The following is a 13,775-nucleotide window of genomic DNA, read 5'->3' on the forward strand; positions in this document are numbered from 1 at the left end:
CCCTCAGCAGGCCTTGCTGACATGCCCATGAACAGGTGCCCGCCTCCACCCACCCCATGCCAGCCCAGAGGGGCACCACTGTTACCATCTCAGCCTCCCTCAAGGGAGGGGCACGGGGCAGCAGGATCCGGCACTTCCTGGGGCTGCAGGCTGAGGGGTGCCCCTCGGAAGAGGAGCCCCAGCCCCAGGGTGGGCTCAACAGGCAAAATGGACTCCTTAGCAAGGCTGGGAGACCTCCGCACTGCAAGCAAGTCACCCAGGAGGGCCTCCCACAGTCCTGGGGTCAGCTAGACAGCCACAGACCCCACTCTCAAACTCAGTGCACTGTGAGCTCTCATGGTCACTGCAGACAGGCCTGGGGTCCCCAACACAGTCCAGGCTGAGGCCCCCGAATGCAGTCCAGGCTGGGGTTAGGGTTATCCAAAGACAGTCCAGGTAAGGTCCCCAAAGATAGCCCAGATCAGGATCCCCGAGCACAGTCCAGGCTGGGGTCCCCAAATGCAGTCCGGGCTGGAGTCAGGATTATCCAAAGACAATCCAGGTCGGGTCCTCAAAGACAGTCCAGGTGGGGGTCCCAAAGACAGTCCAGGAGTGATCCCCAAAGATAGTACAGGCTGGAGTCGAGGTCTCCAAAGACAGTCCAGACGGGTCCTCAAATGCAGTCCAGGCTGGGGTCAGGGTTATCCCAAGACAGTCCAGGCGGGGTCCCCAAAGACAGTCCAGGCAGGGTCCCCAAAGAAAGTCTAGACTGGGGTCAGGGTTATCCAAAGACAGTCCAGGTGAGGTCCCCAAAGATAGCCCAGGTCAGGATCCCCGAGCACAGTCCAGGCTGGGGTCCCCAAATGCAGTCCGGGCTGGAGTCAGGATTATCCAAAGACAGTCCAGGTCGGGTCCCCAAAGACAGTCCAGGCTGGAGTGGTCTACCAAAGACAGTCCAGACTGGGGTCCTCAAATGCAGTCCAGGCTGGGGTCAGGGTTGTCCAAAGACAGTCCAGGCGGGGTCCCCAAAGACAGTCCAGGCAGGGTTCCCAAAGAAAGTCCAGACTGGGGTCCCCAAACACAGTCCAGGTCAGGGTTCCCAAACACAGCCCAGGCTGGGGTCCCCAAACGCCATCCAGGGCTGGCCCCACCTGAAATCATACAACGCAGGGAGGGCGCCGGGAATGCCGCCTATACTCACCTGCGCCACAGTCTTCCCCGGTCCTCCCTGGCAGGCACAGGCACTGCCCCGTGATGCGGTGGCAGGGGGCACCCCCACAGGAGCAGGAGCCTGAGCAGTTCACACCGAATGTCCCTGCAGGGCACTCTGCAGCAGGGAGGAGGCAGGAAGGGCCTCAGCCCCCACACGGAGCCGTCAGCCCTGTGGCCTCTTCCCCGGGCTCCTGGCCAGCACCCACCCCATGCCGGCTCCCGCTCTAGCTTCAGGGGGCGCTGCCGAACACAGCTATGGCCCCTAGGTGCCCGGGACAGTCACAGGAATGGGCAGGAGAGGGGGGTGAAAGGTGGGCACAGCTGGAGGGGAACCCTCACTGTCCAGCACCCCGGACAGCTCCCAGGAGCCTACTCAGAGCCGGCCCTGGGCGGCCCCACTGTACTCAGGTCAGTGGCCCTCTCACCCTGAACTGGGGGTGTCACTCCAGCCCCTCCCACTCCCCTCCCCACTGAGCTTGGAACACTCATAGGGACCACCCCCGGGGCTGGGGGACTGCACACTCCACCCCAGAACTGTGGCCCTTCCCTACAGATGTGGCGGGGTGGAGAGGTTGGAGTCCTACTGAGACCTGAGGTCCAATTTCCCCCCAAGAAGGAAGAGCAGAGGCCCAGAAGCCTCAGAAGAGGCTGTGGGGGCTGGCGCCAGCCCTGCCTGGGGAGAGCCTGCAGGGGCAGCCCCACCTCCATGGCCTGGCACAGCCCTGGGCGCAGAGGCTCAGAGCAGCCTCCCCTGGCAGAGCCTCCCTCAGCACTCCTCACACCTGCCCAGCCCTCAGGGCCTGGTCTCTACCACCCAGGGCGACAGGACATGAAGCCGGGGTGGGAACTCCGGTGGCAGAAGCATCTTGCCTGCACCACGTGGCCACTTGGATGCCCTGCCTGCTGCTGGAATGAGACCTCCTCCAGGCCCCACAGAGGGGCCTCCACACCCCAAGAACCACAGAACCCGCGAGTCAAAACACCCGCAGTGGGCTGAGCGCCATAAGGAGCTTCAGTAGGACAGGCAGGGACCTGGGCCAAGGCTCGGGGGCCAGGGGGCCCTGGAAATGGAGGACACGCGGTCGGATCCTGCAGTGGCCCATCTCCAGGGACACCCACCCTCGGGGACATGGTGTGCACCAGGGCGTCGGGCAAGCACACCCACAGGCATCGCACAGCAAGGACCGAGGAGAGGGGCTGGCATCACCGGTCAAAGCAGCCCAGCCTCAGAGTCCCCTCCCACCCCGATAACAGGGACAGACACGTGCTCGGGGGAGTGCTCATTTCCAGACCTACCCACAAGGTGGGCCACCAGTGGCTGGGACCCCAGCCACGGCTCCCAGTCATCCTGCCTCCCGCAGCAGGGAATGAGGCTCCTCATGCCCCCACCACCCCTGCCCTTGCCCACAGCCCCAGCCCCATACAGGCTGGGTGCAAACAGGGACGGAGGCAGCTCCCAGGCCTCTGGAACACTTGAGGGGCGCTGCTGGCCCGTTTCCGGGCCGGCTCCTGACAGCCAGCTCCTCTGCCTACCACGTCAGCATGCAGCACTTAGAGCCCTGGGCCGCAGCCTCCACGTGGCAGGAGCTTCAGCCACGGCCCCTGTGATACCTCCAGCTCCGGCCTCTGAACCGCCAACCCAAGAGCGGCCTCTCTCCTGCTCAGACGGCGAGGAAGCGTGGCCTCGGCACGATACACGCCCAGTATGTCCCAGTGGCTGAGCAGGGAGTGATGCTGGAGAGACACAGGCCCTTCCCTGGCCAGGCCCTGGGCAGACAGTCCAGCTCTGCCTGAGTTGCCTCTAGGGCACACACCAGAGCCACATGCTGTGGTTTGACAAGACGGTGACACCAGCAGGAAGGGCACCACCTGGGCCCAGGCAGCAGGGGCTGATGGCTGCGTAGCACTTCTGGGCCCCACCCCCAGCCAGGCAGACAACCTAGACCCCACACCTAGACCTCCAGGGCCAGCCACTCACCTTGACCACAGTCCTCCCCCTGGAAGCCAGCTGGACACTGCTTCCGACACTCCCCACTCACAGGGTCACAGGCCACACCCAGTGGGCAGGTGCACACCTTCTGACACCCCAGCCCAAAATAGCCAGGCTCACATTCTGCAGGGTATAAGAGAGGGGCGTGGGGTCAGCCACAGCAGCACCCCCTCCCCTACACCTGCACACACCTGGAGCTCCTCCCCCATACCTGCACTCACCTGGGCCCCTCCCCCCACACCTGCACTCACCTGGGCCTCTCCCCCCACACCTGCACTCACCTGCCTGGCACCGCTTGCCCTGAAAGCCGGCCTTGCAGGAGCAGCTGCCGTCCCTCCTGTCGCAGGACCCCGTGTTGGGCTGCACGCATTGACACTCCTCCGAGCAGCCCGGCCCGAAGGCCCATGGCGGGCAGGCTGCACCCACAAAACTGTGAGGAGGGCCGTGCCCACTGCAACACCCCCTCCCAGACCCCATTTCCAGGCAGCCTTCCCGGGGACATGGCTGACTGCGCCCATTTCACAGATGAGAACCAGGGCCTCAGTGAAGTGCAGGAACTTGCCCTGGTCACACCACCTCCCAGCCAGGAAAGCCCCAGGTCCTCCTCTCCAAATAACTTTCCACAGGACGGTGTGAAGGGCAGTCTTCATCCACTATCTCCTCCTGACATCGCCCCCTTCCCTCCCTGGGTGTCTGGGAATGGGCGACCCTGCCAGGGGCTCAGGATTGGCCTGGCTGCCAGGACTCCAAAAGCCAAAATAAACCCCACAGCCTGGAAGATTCCACAAGAGGCCTGCCCTTGCCCTCTCAGGACCAGGGCTGGGAGGTGCCCTGAGGCTAAGACCACCACCCAGATGCCCTGGATGCCAGCACAGCCAAAGTGGAGAGGACATGGCTGGGAGTACACAGACCTGGGCAAACCTCAGCCCCGCATCCCAGCACGGGCAATAAGGCATGGCTCCCACCACCCAAGGCCACCTTGGACACGGGCAGCAACGGCAGGACTCACCCAGGTGGCAGAAGCGTCCATAGAGTCCAGGGTCGCAGAGACAGGCCCCATAGAGGCGGTGGCACCGGCCACGGTTGGCGCAGTGGCATTTCTTGCGACAGTGCTTGCCGTAGAAGCCTTTGGGGCAGCCTGGGGGAATGTGGGGCTCAGGAAGCTCCTTGGTGGCCCAGAGCACGTGGCCCCCATCTGAGGAGATGCTGGGGGCCCAGTGACCACTCACAGCGCAAGATGAGCCCCCTGAGTGTGACCATCTGCCTGGCTGGCCTGTCCCCCTCCTCCCCCCAGGGTCTATGGCAGGGGCAGACGAAAAGCTCCCACTTCCCAGTATCTGGGTCACATCAGGAGTTGCCTTTCTCTTTTTTTTTTTTTTTTGTTTTGTTTTGTTTTGAGTTGGAGTTTCACTCGGTCACCCAGACTGGAGTGCAGTGGCCGCTCCCGGCCACCGCAGCCTCGCCTGCTGGGCTCCAGCGATCCTTCCACCTCAGCCTTCCGAGTAGCCAGAATTACAGGCGTGCGCTACCACGCCCGGCTGATTTTTTGATTTATTGTAGAGATGAGGTCTCGCTGCCCAGGCGGGTCTCGAACCCGCGGGCTCAGGCAATTCACTCACCTCAGCCTCCCAAAGGTGCGGGATGACAAGCTGAGCCACTAAACCCGGCTGCCTTTCTCTTTTTTTAGAGACAGGGTCTCACTCTGTCACCCAGGCTGAAGTGCAGTGGTGCCATCATAGCTCACTGCAGCCTCCAACTCCTGGGTTCACGCAATCCTTCTGCCTAGCCTCCTGAGTAACCAGGACTACAGGGCCACGCCACTCTACCCAGTTAATTTTTACATTATTTTCTTCTAGAGACAAGGTCTTGCTCTGTCCCCCAGGCTGGAGTGTAGTGGTGCCATCATTGTTCACCGTAGTCTCCAAATCCTGGGCTCAAGTGATCCTCCCACCTCGACCTCCCAAAGTCCTATGATTATAGGTGTAAGTCACTGCATCCAGCCTTGGAGGCCCCTGACGTCTGTCCCACAGTGGTCACCCAGCCCAACCTCAGGACATCAAAGCAGGAAGGACACACAGCCCCAACAGCTGGCCGGAGTCCCAGGCCCAAGCCTCCAGCAGCCCCAGGGCTAGAAAACGTTCTTGCCTTCCTTCCAAAACACTTCCCTCTGGCTCTGTCCTGCCCTATGTGTCTCCTCCTACTGAAGGGGCCACAGTAGGTGTCTCTCAAGAGGAGACCACCCTGCATTATACAGGTGGGCCCCACATCTGAAGACAAATGTCCTCATCAGGGAGGCAGACGGAGATGTGAGGAAAAAAAGAAGGCACAGACGAGGGACGGCCACACAAAGTCACAGGCAAATGAGTGACACGGCAGGAGCAGGGGACACAGAGCCTGGGGGTCCACGGGAGCTGGAGCACCTGCCAGAGGCTGGCCCAGCAGCCTTCCTGGGACCACGTCCTTTGGGGCACAGGCACAGGCACACCTCAGCTGTGGGGAACCAGGAGACCCCCCCACAGGAGCCCCCGAGACCTGGGTCTCTGGGACATCACATGGACATGGAAAGCAGAAATGCCAGGACTCAGCCCTGCACTTGCAAAAGCCCGGGGTCCCCACAGACCTGTACCCACACCACTTCCAGCGGGCAGTAGGTTCCCACCCCTGCAGAATAGAAGGGTGGTGGAAGGGGAGAAGGTAGATACGCTGGGGAGGCAGGAGAAAGCCCTGTGCAGCAGCCTGGGGACTAGTCCAGAGTCCAGGACATGCAGCCACCAAGGCGCACAGGGGCAGTGGGGATAGGGTGTGTGGACCTCCATCCTCCTCCCCAAGGCAGAAAGTCTGTTCCATGAACTGCACGCTCCAGCCACAGAGGATATAAAAGGGCTGGAGGCTTAGAGATGGAGCACTAACCACCCGGGAAACTTACTTCTGTGGACTCACTCCTCCAGCAACGCTGAAGCCCCAAAGTCAGAAAGGCCATTGGCATCACCCCATGCAGCCCCTGGCCCACATGCAAATCCCACTCAGCCATCCTTCAGCTCCACTTGAATGCTTCCAGGAATGGGGGGCCTAACTACCTTCCAAGGGAATCCATCCCACAACTGCTATCCTATAAAGTCTTGACTGTATGCCTAAAGGATGCCTCGGGAAAAGTAGCAACAATGAAAAACCCAATGTCTCTCTCACTAAAGGGGCCTGCTCCCCCTCAGGGAGGCAGGGAGGGAAGGGAATCAAACCACGCATGGGGTTCCTTTCCCTGCTCCAGCAGAAGGAAGGGGACCAGGAAAGTTGGGTGGAGAGAGCCAAGGGGTGGTGCCTCCCACCTCCCTGATACCCCAGGGACAGTTCCAGAAGCACAAGAGGGGCTGCACGCACCATCCTCGCAGTGGGCTCCACCGACACCTGGGGGACAACGGCAGGCCCCCGTCACGGGATCGCAGGTCCCCCCATTCTGACAGCTGCAGGACAAGCTGCAGTTCTTCCCGAAGGTGTCTGGAGGACAAGCTAGAGGGACGGACAGAGAAGCACCAGGGTCACAGCCAGCAGGACTCTGGGCCCAGCAACCCCATCAGCACACTGAGAGCCCCTCCGGGCTAGAGGCACCTGGTTAGAAAAAACCACCTAGAGCCACAAAGGATGGCACTTGTGCTGCGCCAGCCCCACCTATGCTCCTAGCAGACATCACCAATTAATGACCAAATCCTATCCCTCTGAATGCAACACACCCACCAAGACTCTGAACAGCCCTTTCAAACAGACAGGGCCTCACAGACAGTCGCCAAGGGGCCCCGCCAATCCAAGGGAAGAGCCCCCCTGCCAGCTGCCTTCAGCGGGCACCCCTCGCTATCTCAGCTATTTGCTGGCTTGTTTGCTCTGGACCCCTGGCGACTGACATCATGAGGGACAAACACTGCGGCTCACTTGTTCCCAAAGAATCCCATGGCCTAGAACAGTGCCTGGCTCAGAGTGGACAGTCAGCAGACACTTACCAAGGAACAAATAGATAGTGGGTGGATGGATGGTGGATGGTGGACAGTGGGTGGGTAGATGGACAGACGGACGGACGGTAGATGGTGAATGAATGAATGAATAGGTGGATGGTGAATAGGTGGCTGGACAAACAAATGAACAGACGGATGGTGGATGGATGGAAAATGGATGGATGAAGGGATGGATGGCGGGTGGACGGATGGTCCCGACCCCCTGCTCAGGGCCAGCAGGGAGGACTAAAGCAGAATGAGCTGTCCCCAAGCTCTGGGGCTCAGAGGCCCCCGCCCAGCCTGGCTCTGCCCAGTCGCCTCACTCTCATTGCAGATGAGCCCCGTCCAGCCCTCGGGGCAGTCACAGCCATCCAGGCCCAGGAGGCAGGTCCCTCCATTCCTGCAGTCCTCACAGGTCAAGCTGCAGTCGTGGCCGAAGGAGTTGTCCAGGCAGACTGGGGGACAGACGGGAGGGGGCTCAGCCCTTGAGGGCCCCAAAGGGTGGTGGGGTGTGGGAGCAGATGCCGAGGCCGAGCAGTGCCTGACCTGGGGGCTGGGTCTAGCCCAGGCTCAGCTCCAGACGTGCTGTCAGACTGAGCGAGTGGCTCGGCCTCTCTGGGACCAAGCCATCGTAGGGCCCACCCTCATGCCCTCAGAGCGGACAATGCCTGGCCCCAGGGGTCAGGGCCATAGTCCCTGAGAGCTGGAGCAGGTTGGGCTGTGCTCACCGAACTTCTCCGTGAGCGTGTGCTCCCCACGCAGCTCCGCCTCGTCCTCATCAGGCCCCACGTCATCATCCTGGAAAAGCTGGGGCAGCGCATCCAGCTGTGCCAGCGTGTGGGGCAGCGGCCGCACAAAGGGTAGCTGGCCATCCAGGTCCACCGCCGGCTCCCCCAAGGCTGGTGGGACACAAGCCCTCAGCCCCTGCCACCCACCAGCCACCCCACAGGCCCGCAGGTCCCACCTCCTCGGTCTGGCTGCAGGGGTCCTCCCAGCTGCCCCGACCCTGCCTCTCAGGGCAGAAGAGGCTCCAGGCTCGCTACCCCTAGCCCGGCCTGCTCGTACCCTGGCCCTTGGCTCTAAGACGTAGGTGGTGGTCCCTTCTCTCAGAACCATTCTAGTCGGGACAGAAGCTGTACCCCCGGGACTCCCCACAGGGCACTGGGCCCGGAGGATGCCTGTCTGGCCAATTCTTGCCCCCTCAGGGGTCCACACAGGGTCCCTCAGCCCCAGAGGCGGTGCCATCCCAGGAAGGTGGGGGTGGGGGCGAAGGCTGGGTGGCCGGCCTGGCATGCGGGGCGCAGGGGATTCTGGAGTAGGACCCAAGGAAGTGAGGGTTCGGCTGTCCAGTGGGAGGCAGGACACTCACGGGTGCAGCCCCTGCGGTCCTCGTCCAGCCGGTAGCCGGCCTCGCAGGAGCACTGGAAGGAGCCCACCAGGTTGGCACAGTGGTGCTCACAGCCACCACGGCTGGAGGCACATTCATCCTCATCTGCGGGGGACAGGACACTGGGGCCAGTGCTCCTGGGTTGGGAATGCTGGTGGCCCCCACCCGCCCGATGCTGGTTTTGGGATGGAGGCCTGGGCGGCCCTGCTGGAGCTAGGCAGCTCAAGTCCTAAGCCAGCCGCAGCCACGATGGCCTTGGGGCCATCCTCCCACTCCAGGGTCAGAGCAACTGTGGACACCTGCCCAGCGAGGCCAGGCTGGGAGGGGGCAGTCTGGCAGCAGCCAGAGTGCAGGCCCAGCCCCTGGAGGGTGCGGCCTGTGACCTTAGGTTAGATGGAGGGAAGGGGCCCGGTCAGCACGGTCAGCACAGGCAAGAGGTGTGAGCCAAGGCCTGCACAGCCCTGCATACAGCAGGTGCTCAACCAGTGCCTGCAGAGCCCTTGTGCAGCAGGTGCTCAAGCACCACACACAGCAGAGCATGGGCGGGCAGACCCCAGGCCCCTGTAGGGGCCAGACCCAGCCCTGCGTCCCTCCTTGGAGCCCGCGTCCCTGGCTAACCTGCTGCCACAGGCTGACACCACTCACCCTCGCAGCCGCAGCCATCGGGGCTGAGCCGGAAGCCGGCGTAGCAGCCGCACTCGTACCCGCCGGGGTTGTTGGTGCACACCTGCTGGCAGCACGGGGCATCCGCGCAGTCGTCCACATCTGTGGCACACCATGGCTGCTGAGGCACACACACCCGCCACCCACCCACAGCACATGTGCATGCACACACCACTCGCAACAGTCACAAACACACAGCTCACACAACCCACACACAACCAGTCACACACAATCACACAAAGTCACACTCAACCACAGTCACACACAACTGCATGCAATCACACACCCACATACAACTGCACACCATCACACACACAACTCAAACACAACCACAGCCACACACAACCGTACACAACCACACACCCACACACAATCACACACAACTCACACGCAACCCACACACAATGACAAACACCCACATACAATTACACACACAACTCCCACACAACCAGTCACACACACCCCCACACAAAACTGCACACACACACAACCCACGCAACTGCACTGCCCACATTCACACACACAACTCCCACACAACCAGTCACACACACCCACACACACACACAACCATGCACAATCACATACATCCACATACAACTGCACAAAATCACACACACCCATACACAACTGCACACAATCACACAACTCACACAACCCACACACAATGACACACACAACTCCCACACAATGACACACACAACTCCCACACAAGCCACACACAACCTCACAGTCACATAGACCCATACAAAACCGCACACAATCACACAACCCACACAACCACACACACAATTCACACACATCCACACACAACTGCACACATCCACACACACATCATGTACAGCCTACATGCAACAATACACTATCACACACAACTCACACACAACCACAATCACACGCCCACACACAACTGCACACAATCACACATAGTCTTCACAACCACATACATCCACACACAGCTGCACATATCTACACACATCCACATACAATGAACACACACAACAGCACACACCCACACACACCAACACACAACCCCAAACACCCACATTCAACCACATGCACCCATACACAATCCACACACCACACTGCACACGCACCCACCTACAATCTCATCCATGCACACACATGGCCCCTGCAATCACACACATCTACACACAACTGCACACAATCACACACACCCATATACAATCACACCCCTACTAAATCACATACGTACATGCATAACCACACACAGCCACAATTACACATAAAACCTCTTATAATAACCCATATAAAACCCCACATGCCCACACACAACCACATACACTGGCACACAATGCATCCACACAACCACCTATAACTGTATACAACCACACGCAATCACACACCCCTACACATATGCACTCACCCACGTATAATTGCCCACACACAATTTCATACTCCTACAAACACAACCACACAATCACAACACTCGCGACCACACTCGCACATACAACCGCCATACAACTGCATATACCACACACAATCACACACATGCCCACACAAAATCGCACATGCACTCAGACATGTTCCTGGTCTTGCATACATGGACACACATCATAGCCCCAGGGCCACCCTGCCTGCCCACTGTGGACATGCTGGGACTGGGGCCAGGGTGGATCTGGAGAGTGAGGAGCCATCTGAGAGTCGGGGTCTCCCAATGAAGAGGGACTCCTCCCCAGCCACAGCATTCCAGTGCCACCCCGGACACCGGGCCTTAACCAGGAGGTGCCAATGGGGCACGGCAGGTCCTCCCAGGTCAGGACGATGCCTCAGCCAGGACTGCCCACCTCCCAGGCCGGCCCGAGGCAGCCAGACGGGATCCGGGGACACAGAAGGGACTTCTGGGTCTCTGCACCCAACCAATCCCCGACTCGGGCCACAGAGACTCCCTAGTTGGGGTAGGGTCTGGAAAGAGGCAGTGCATACCCACGCAGGTCCTCTGATCGGCGTCCAGCTCGTAGCCACGGGGGCAGCTGCAGAGGGGCCCCGTGCTGGTGTGGCTGCAGCCATGGGAGCAGCCGCCATTGTTGGTCTCACAGCTGTTCACGATCTCCATCTCGATGCCTGCCATGAGTCCACCCGGGGCACGGGACAGAGTCAAGCCCCCCACCCACGCGGTCCTTCCCAACCCCAGCACCTGCCTGGGCCCCGGGGTCATTCTGCTGGAACACCTGCCCTCGGCCCATCCCCCCCAACACACCGACAAGGAAGCTCCCCCCTCCCCTGGCCAAAGTGGGCCTGGAGGAGCCACACGGCCAGCACAGGCCTCTCCACCCCGGGCCGCTCCACCCTGGACCCCTCCAGCCTGGGCCGCAGCCCACTCACTCACGGTAGCACTGCCGGCTGTCAGCGCCCAGCTCGTAGCCCGTGCGGCACACACACCTGAAGGACCCCGGGGTGTTGAGGCAGCCGTGGGCGCACTGGGCCAGGCCCATGGCACACTCGTCCATGTCTGGAGGGAGAGACCACAGAGAGAGCTCAGGACACCGCGAGGGACCTTTGCCAGGGCAGCAGGAGAGCACATGTGGCTGTGAGGCACAAGTGGTCAGGACGGGATCTCGCTGTCCCTGATGCCTGTGGGCCATGCCCCTGCACACGCCTTGGACGAAGAAGCTGAGCCTCAGCCGGGTCTCAGCCCACAAAGCCACCTGCACCCAGAGGGACGGGTGCTCCTGCCTCACCAAGACTCCTGGTGTTGGTTGAGGGTGTGGCATTCAACCCCAGGGCTGTCCAGAGGGACCCTCAGGAAACAGACTACCTCGACGCTTCACAGGCTCCCCGAGGGTCACCGGGCCATGGACAGATCCCTCCCCACAGCCACTCAGCCCAGGCATCCCAACACCCAATGTCCTGGGCAGGCGAGTGAACACATGGCACCTGGCCACACAGTGGGTGAGGCACAGTCAGGAATTTGAGAGCGTGTCCAGAAAACAGTGCCCACCCATGACCTGACTCTGAAGATGCAAAGTTAATAGACAACCTCAGAACAGCAGGTGCCAATATTGAGGGGTTTTCCTCGCTGAGCAAGGATTGTTCCTTTTTTCTTTGTTTCTCTTTTTAATTTTACTGTTTCGTGGCAGGGTCTCGCTCTGTCACCCAGGCTGGAGTGCAGTAGCTTGATCATAGCTCACTGCAGCCTTCCACGTCTGGGCTCAATGATCCTCCTGCCTCAGCTGCTGGGTAGCTGGGACTCCAGGCGCCTCCACGCCTAGCTAGGTCTTCCTTTTACTTCTTCGCCTCCTGTTTTCCAACCGAACAGGCATTGCTGAGGTTACACGAGAAATCTTTTGAAAAAGAAAAGCGGAACCCTCGCTCTCCCACTTCCTCCTGGTGAAATGAGCCCTGGTGGGAAGCAGCTGAGTGAGAGGACCTCGCCCCACCCCCGTCTCCAGCAGGGAGATGAGACTGAGTGTCACCCCAGTCACCCAAGGGTCCAAGGCGGGCCGGCCCTGCTCCAAAGGGCCAGGCCCAGCGGGATGCCACGGCTCAGAGTTGGACCAGATCCCTCCACCGCGCCATGGGCATGCCTGCCAACCCTGGGGCAGGGAGGGGCATCCTACCTTCACAGGTCTTGCCATCCGCTGCCAACCGATAGCCTGCGTGGCACCCACAGTGGGCGAGGCCCCCAAGAGCCTGGCACGTGTGCATGCAGCCGCCATTCCCATCTGCACACGGGCTTCTCCCTGCGGTCATGGACCCCAGCGGGATGGGGGCAAAGGGAAGAGATGAGGGCAGGGAGGGGGGCGCCCGTGGGTCTGAGGCGTGTGGCCCAGGGTTTCACCTGACACCCCACCAGCACTCTCCCCGCTCCCTGCTCCGGCTGACGGGCTGGGTAGTGGGTCTCCCGTCCCCCAGATGTGAGAAGCCCCTGGGACCCTGAGAAGACTCCACGGCCAGGATCAGGCCAGGCAGTGGGTGTGGGCGCTCCTGCCATGAGTCTTCTTGTGGGAACGCAGGTGCCAAGAGTGACACCAGAGCTGTGACCCCGTCTCTGTGACACTGTGCCCTTCCGCCCCACCGCTGGCCCAACCCTCGTGCCCACACTTCCTGCCCTGCTAGGGGGCCCAAGGAGCCAGGTGGGGGCACTTTCTGAGCACCTGCCCTACCCAAAGGCCCGGTTTCCACATTCTGGGGGCCTCTGAGCCTTGCGCCACCTTTGCCATCAGCAAAGCCCCCTCCTGCCATGCAAGCAGCCCCAAGATCCCAGAGCAAAGGGCCCTCAGGCCCTGGGCTGCCTCCTCCACCCAAGGCCTGGGCCAGGTCCCAGATGCCCCTGCAAAGCCTGGGTGGGCTCTGTGAACCTGGCGTCCTCCCCGCTCCTGAACGACCTGCCCCCACAGATGTGCTATCCCAGAGCGCAGTGCTCAGGCTGGGCTACGCCTCCCCCGGCCTCTCAGCAGCCTGGGGGATCCTCGAGCCCCATTATGGCTCCAGCAGCCCAAGCAGGGCAGCTTGTCCTCATCCGCCCCTGGGCTCAGGCTGTGGGGTCTCTGGGGGGCCAGCAGGGCCCCGGCCTGTCCTCCCTCTCCTGAGGGCTGCGGCACTC

General features: G+C 61.2%; 1 protein-coding gene across 1 annotated transcript in view; it reads right to left on the reverse strand.

Annotated features, from left to right (window-relative positions):
- MEGF6 (multiple EGF like domains 6) overlaps window positions 1-13,775 on the reverse strand; it is a gene marked incomplete at its 5' end in the record, with an annotated part of 105,481 nt that overhangs the window by 10,494 nt on the left and 81,212 nt on the right. Inside the window, 12 exons of the mRNA XM_021707582.1 lie at window positions 1,181-1,306; window positions 3,170-3,304; window positions 3,463-3,597; window positions 4,191-4,319; window positions 6,557-6,685; window positions 7,485-7,616; window positions 7,890-8,060; window positions 8,531-8,653; window positions 9,194-9,313; window positions 11,156-11,293; window positions 11,559-11,681; window positions 12,790-12,912. Of these exons, the coding sequence (XP_021563257.1) occupies window positions 1,181-1,306; window positions 3,170-3,304; window positions 3,463-3,597; window positions 4,191-4,319; window positions 6,557-6,685; window positions 7,485-7,616; window positions 7,890-8,060; window positions 8,531-8,653; window positions 9,194-9,313; window positions 11,156-11,293; window positions 11,559-11,681; window positions 12,790-12,912 (1,584 nt within the window). The remainder of the gene's footprint in view (window positions 1-1,180; window positions 1,307-3,169; window positions 3,305-3,462; window positions 3,598-4,190; window positions 4,320-6,556; window positions 6,686-7,484; window positions 7,617-7,889; window positions 8,061-8,530; window positions 8,654-9,193; window positions 9,314-11,155; window positions 11,294-11,558; window positions 11,682-12,789; window positions 12,913-13,775) is intronic.

This window comes from Carlito syrichta, unplaced genomic scaffold (genome assembly GCF_000164805.1).
Source record: "Carlito syrichta isolate Samal-C Ts95f unplaced genomic scaffold, Tarsius_syrichta-2.0.1 Scaffold120529, whole genome shotgun sequence".
NCBI classification, from domain to species: domain Eukaryota; kingdom Metazoa; phylum Chordata; class Mammalia; order Primates; family Tarsiidae; genus Carlito; species Carlito syrichta.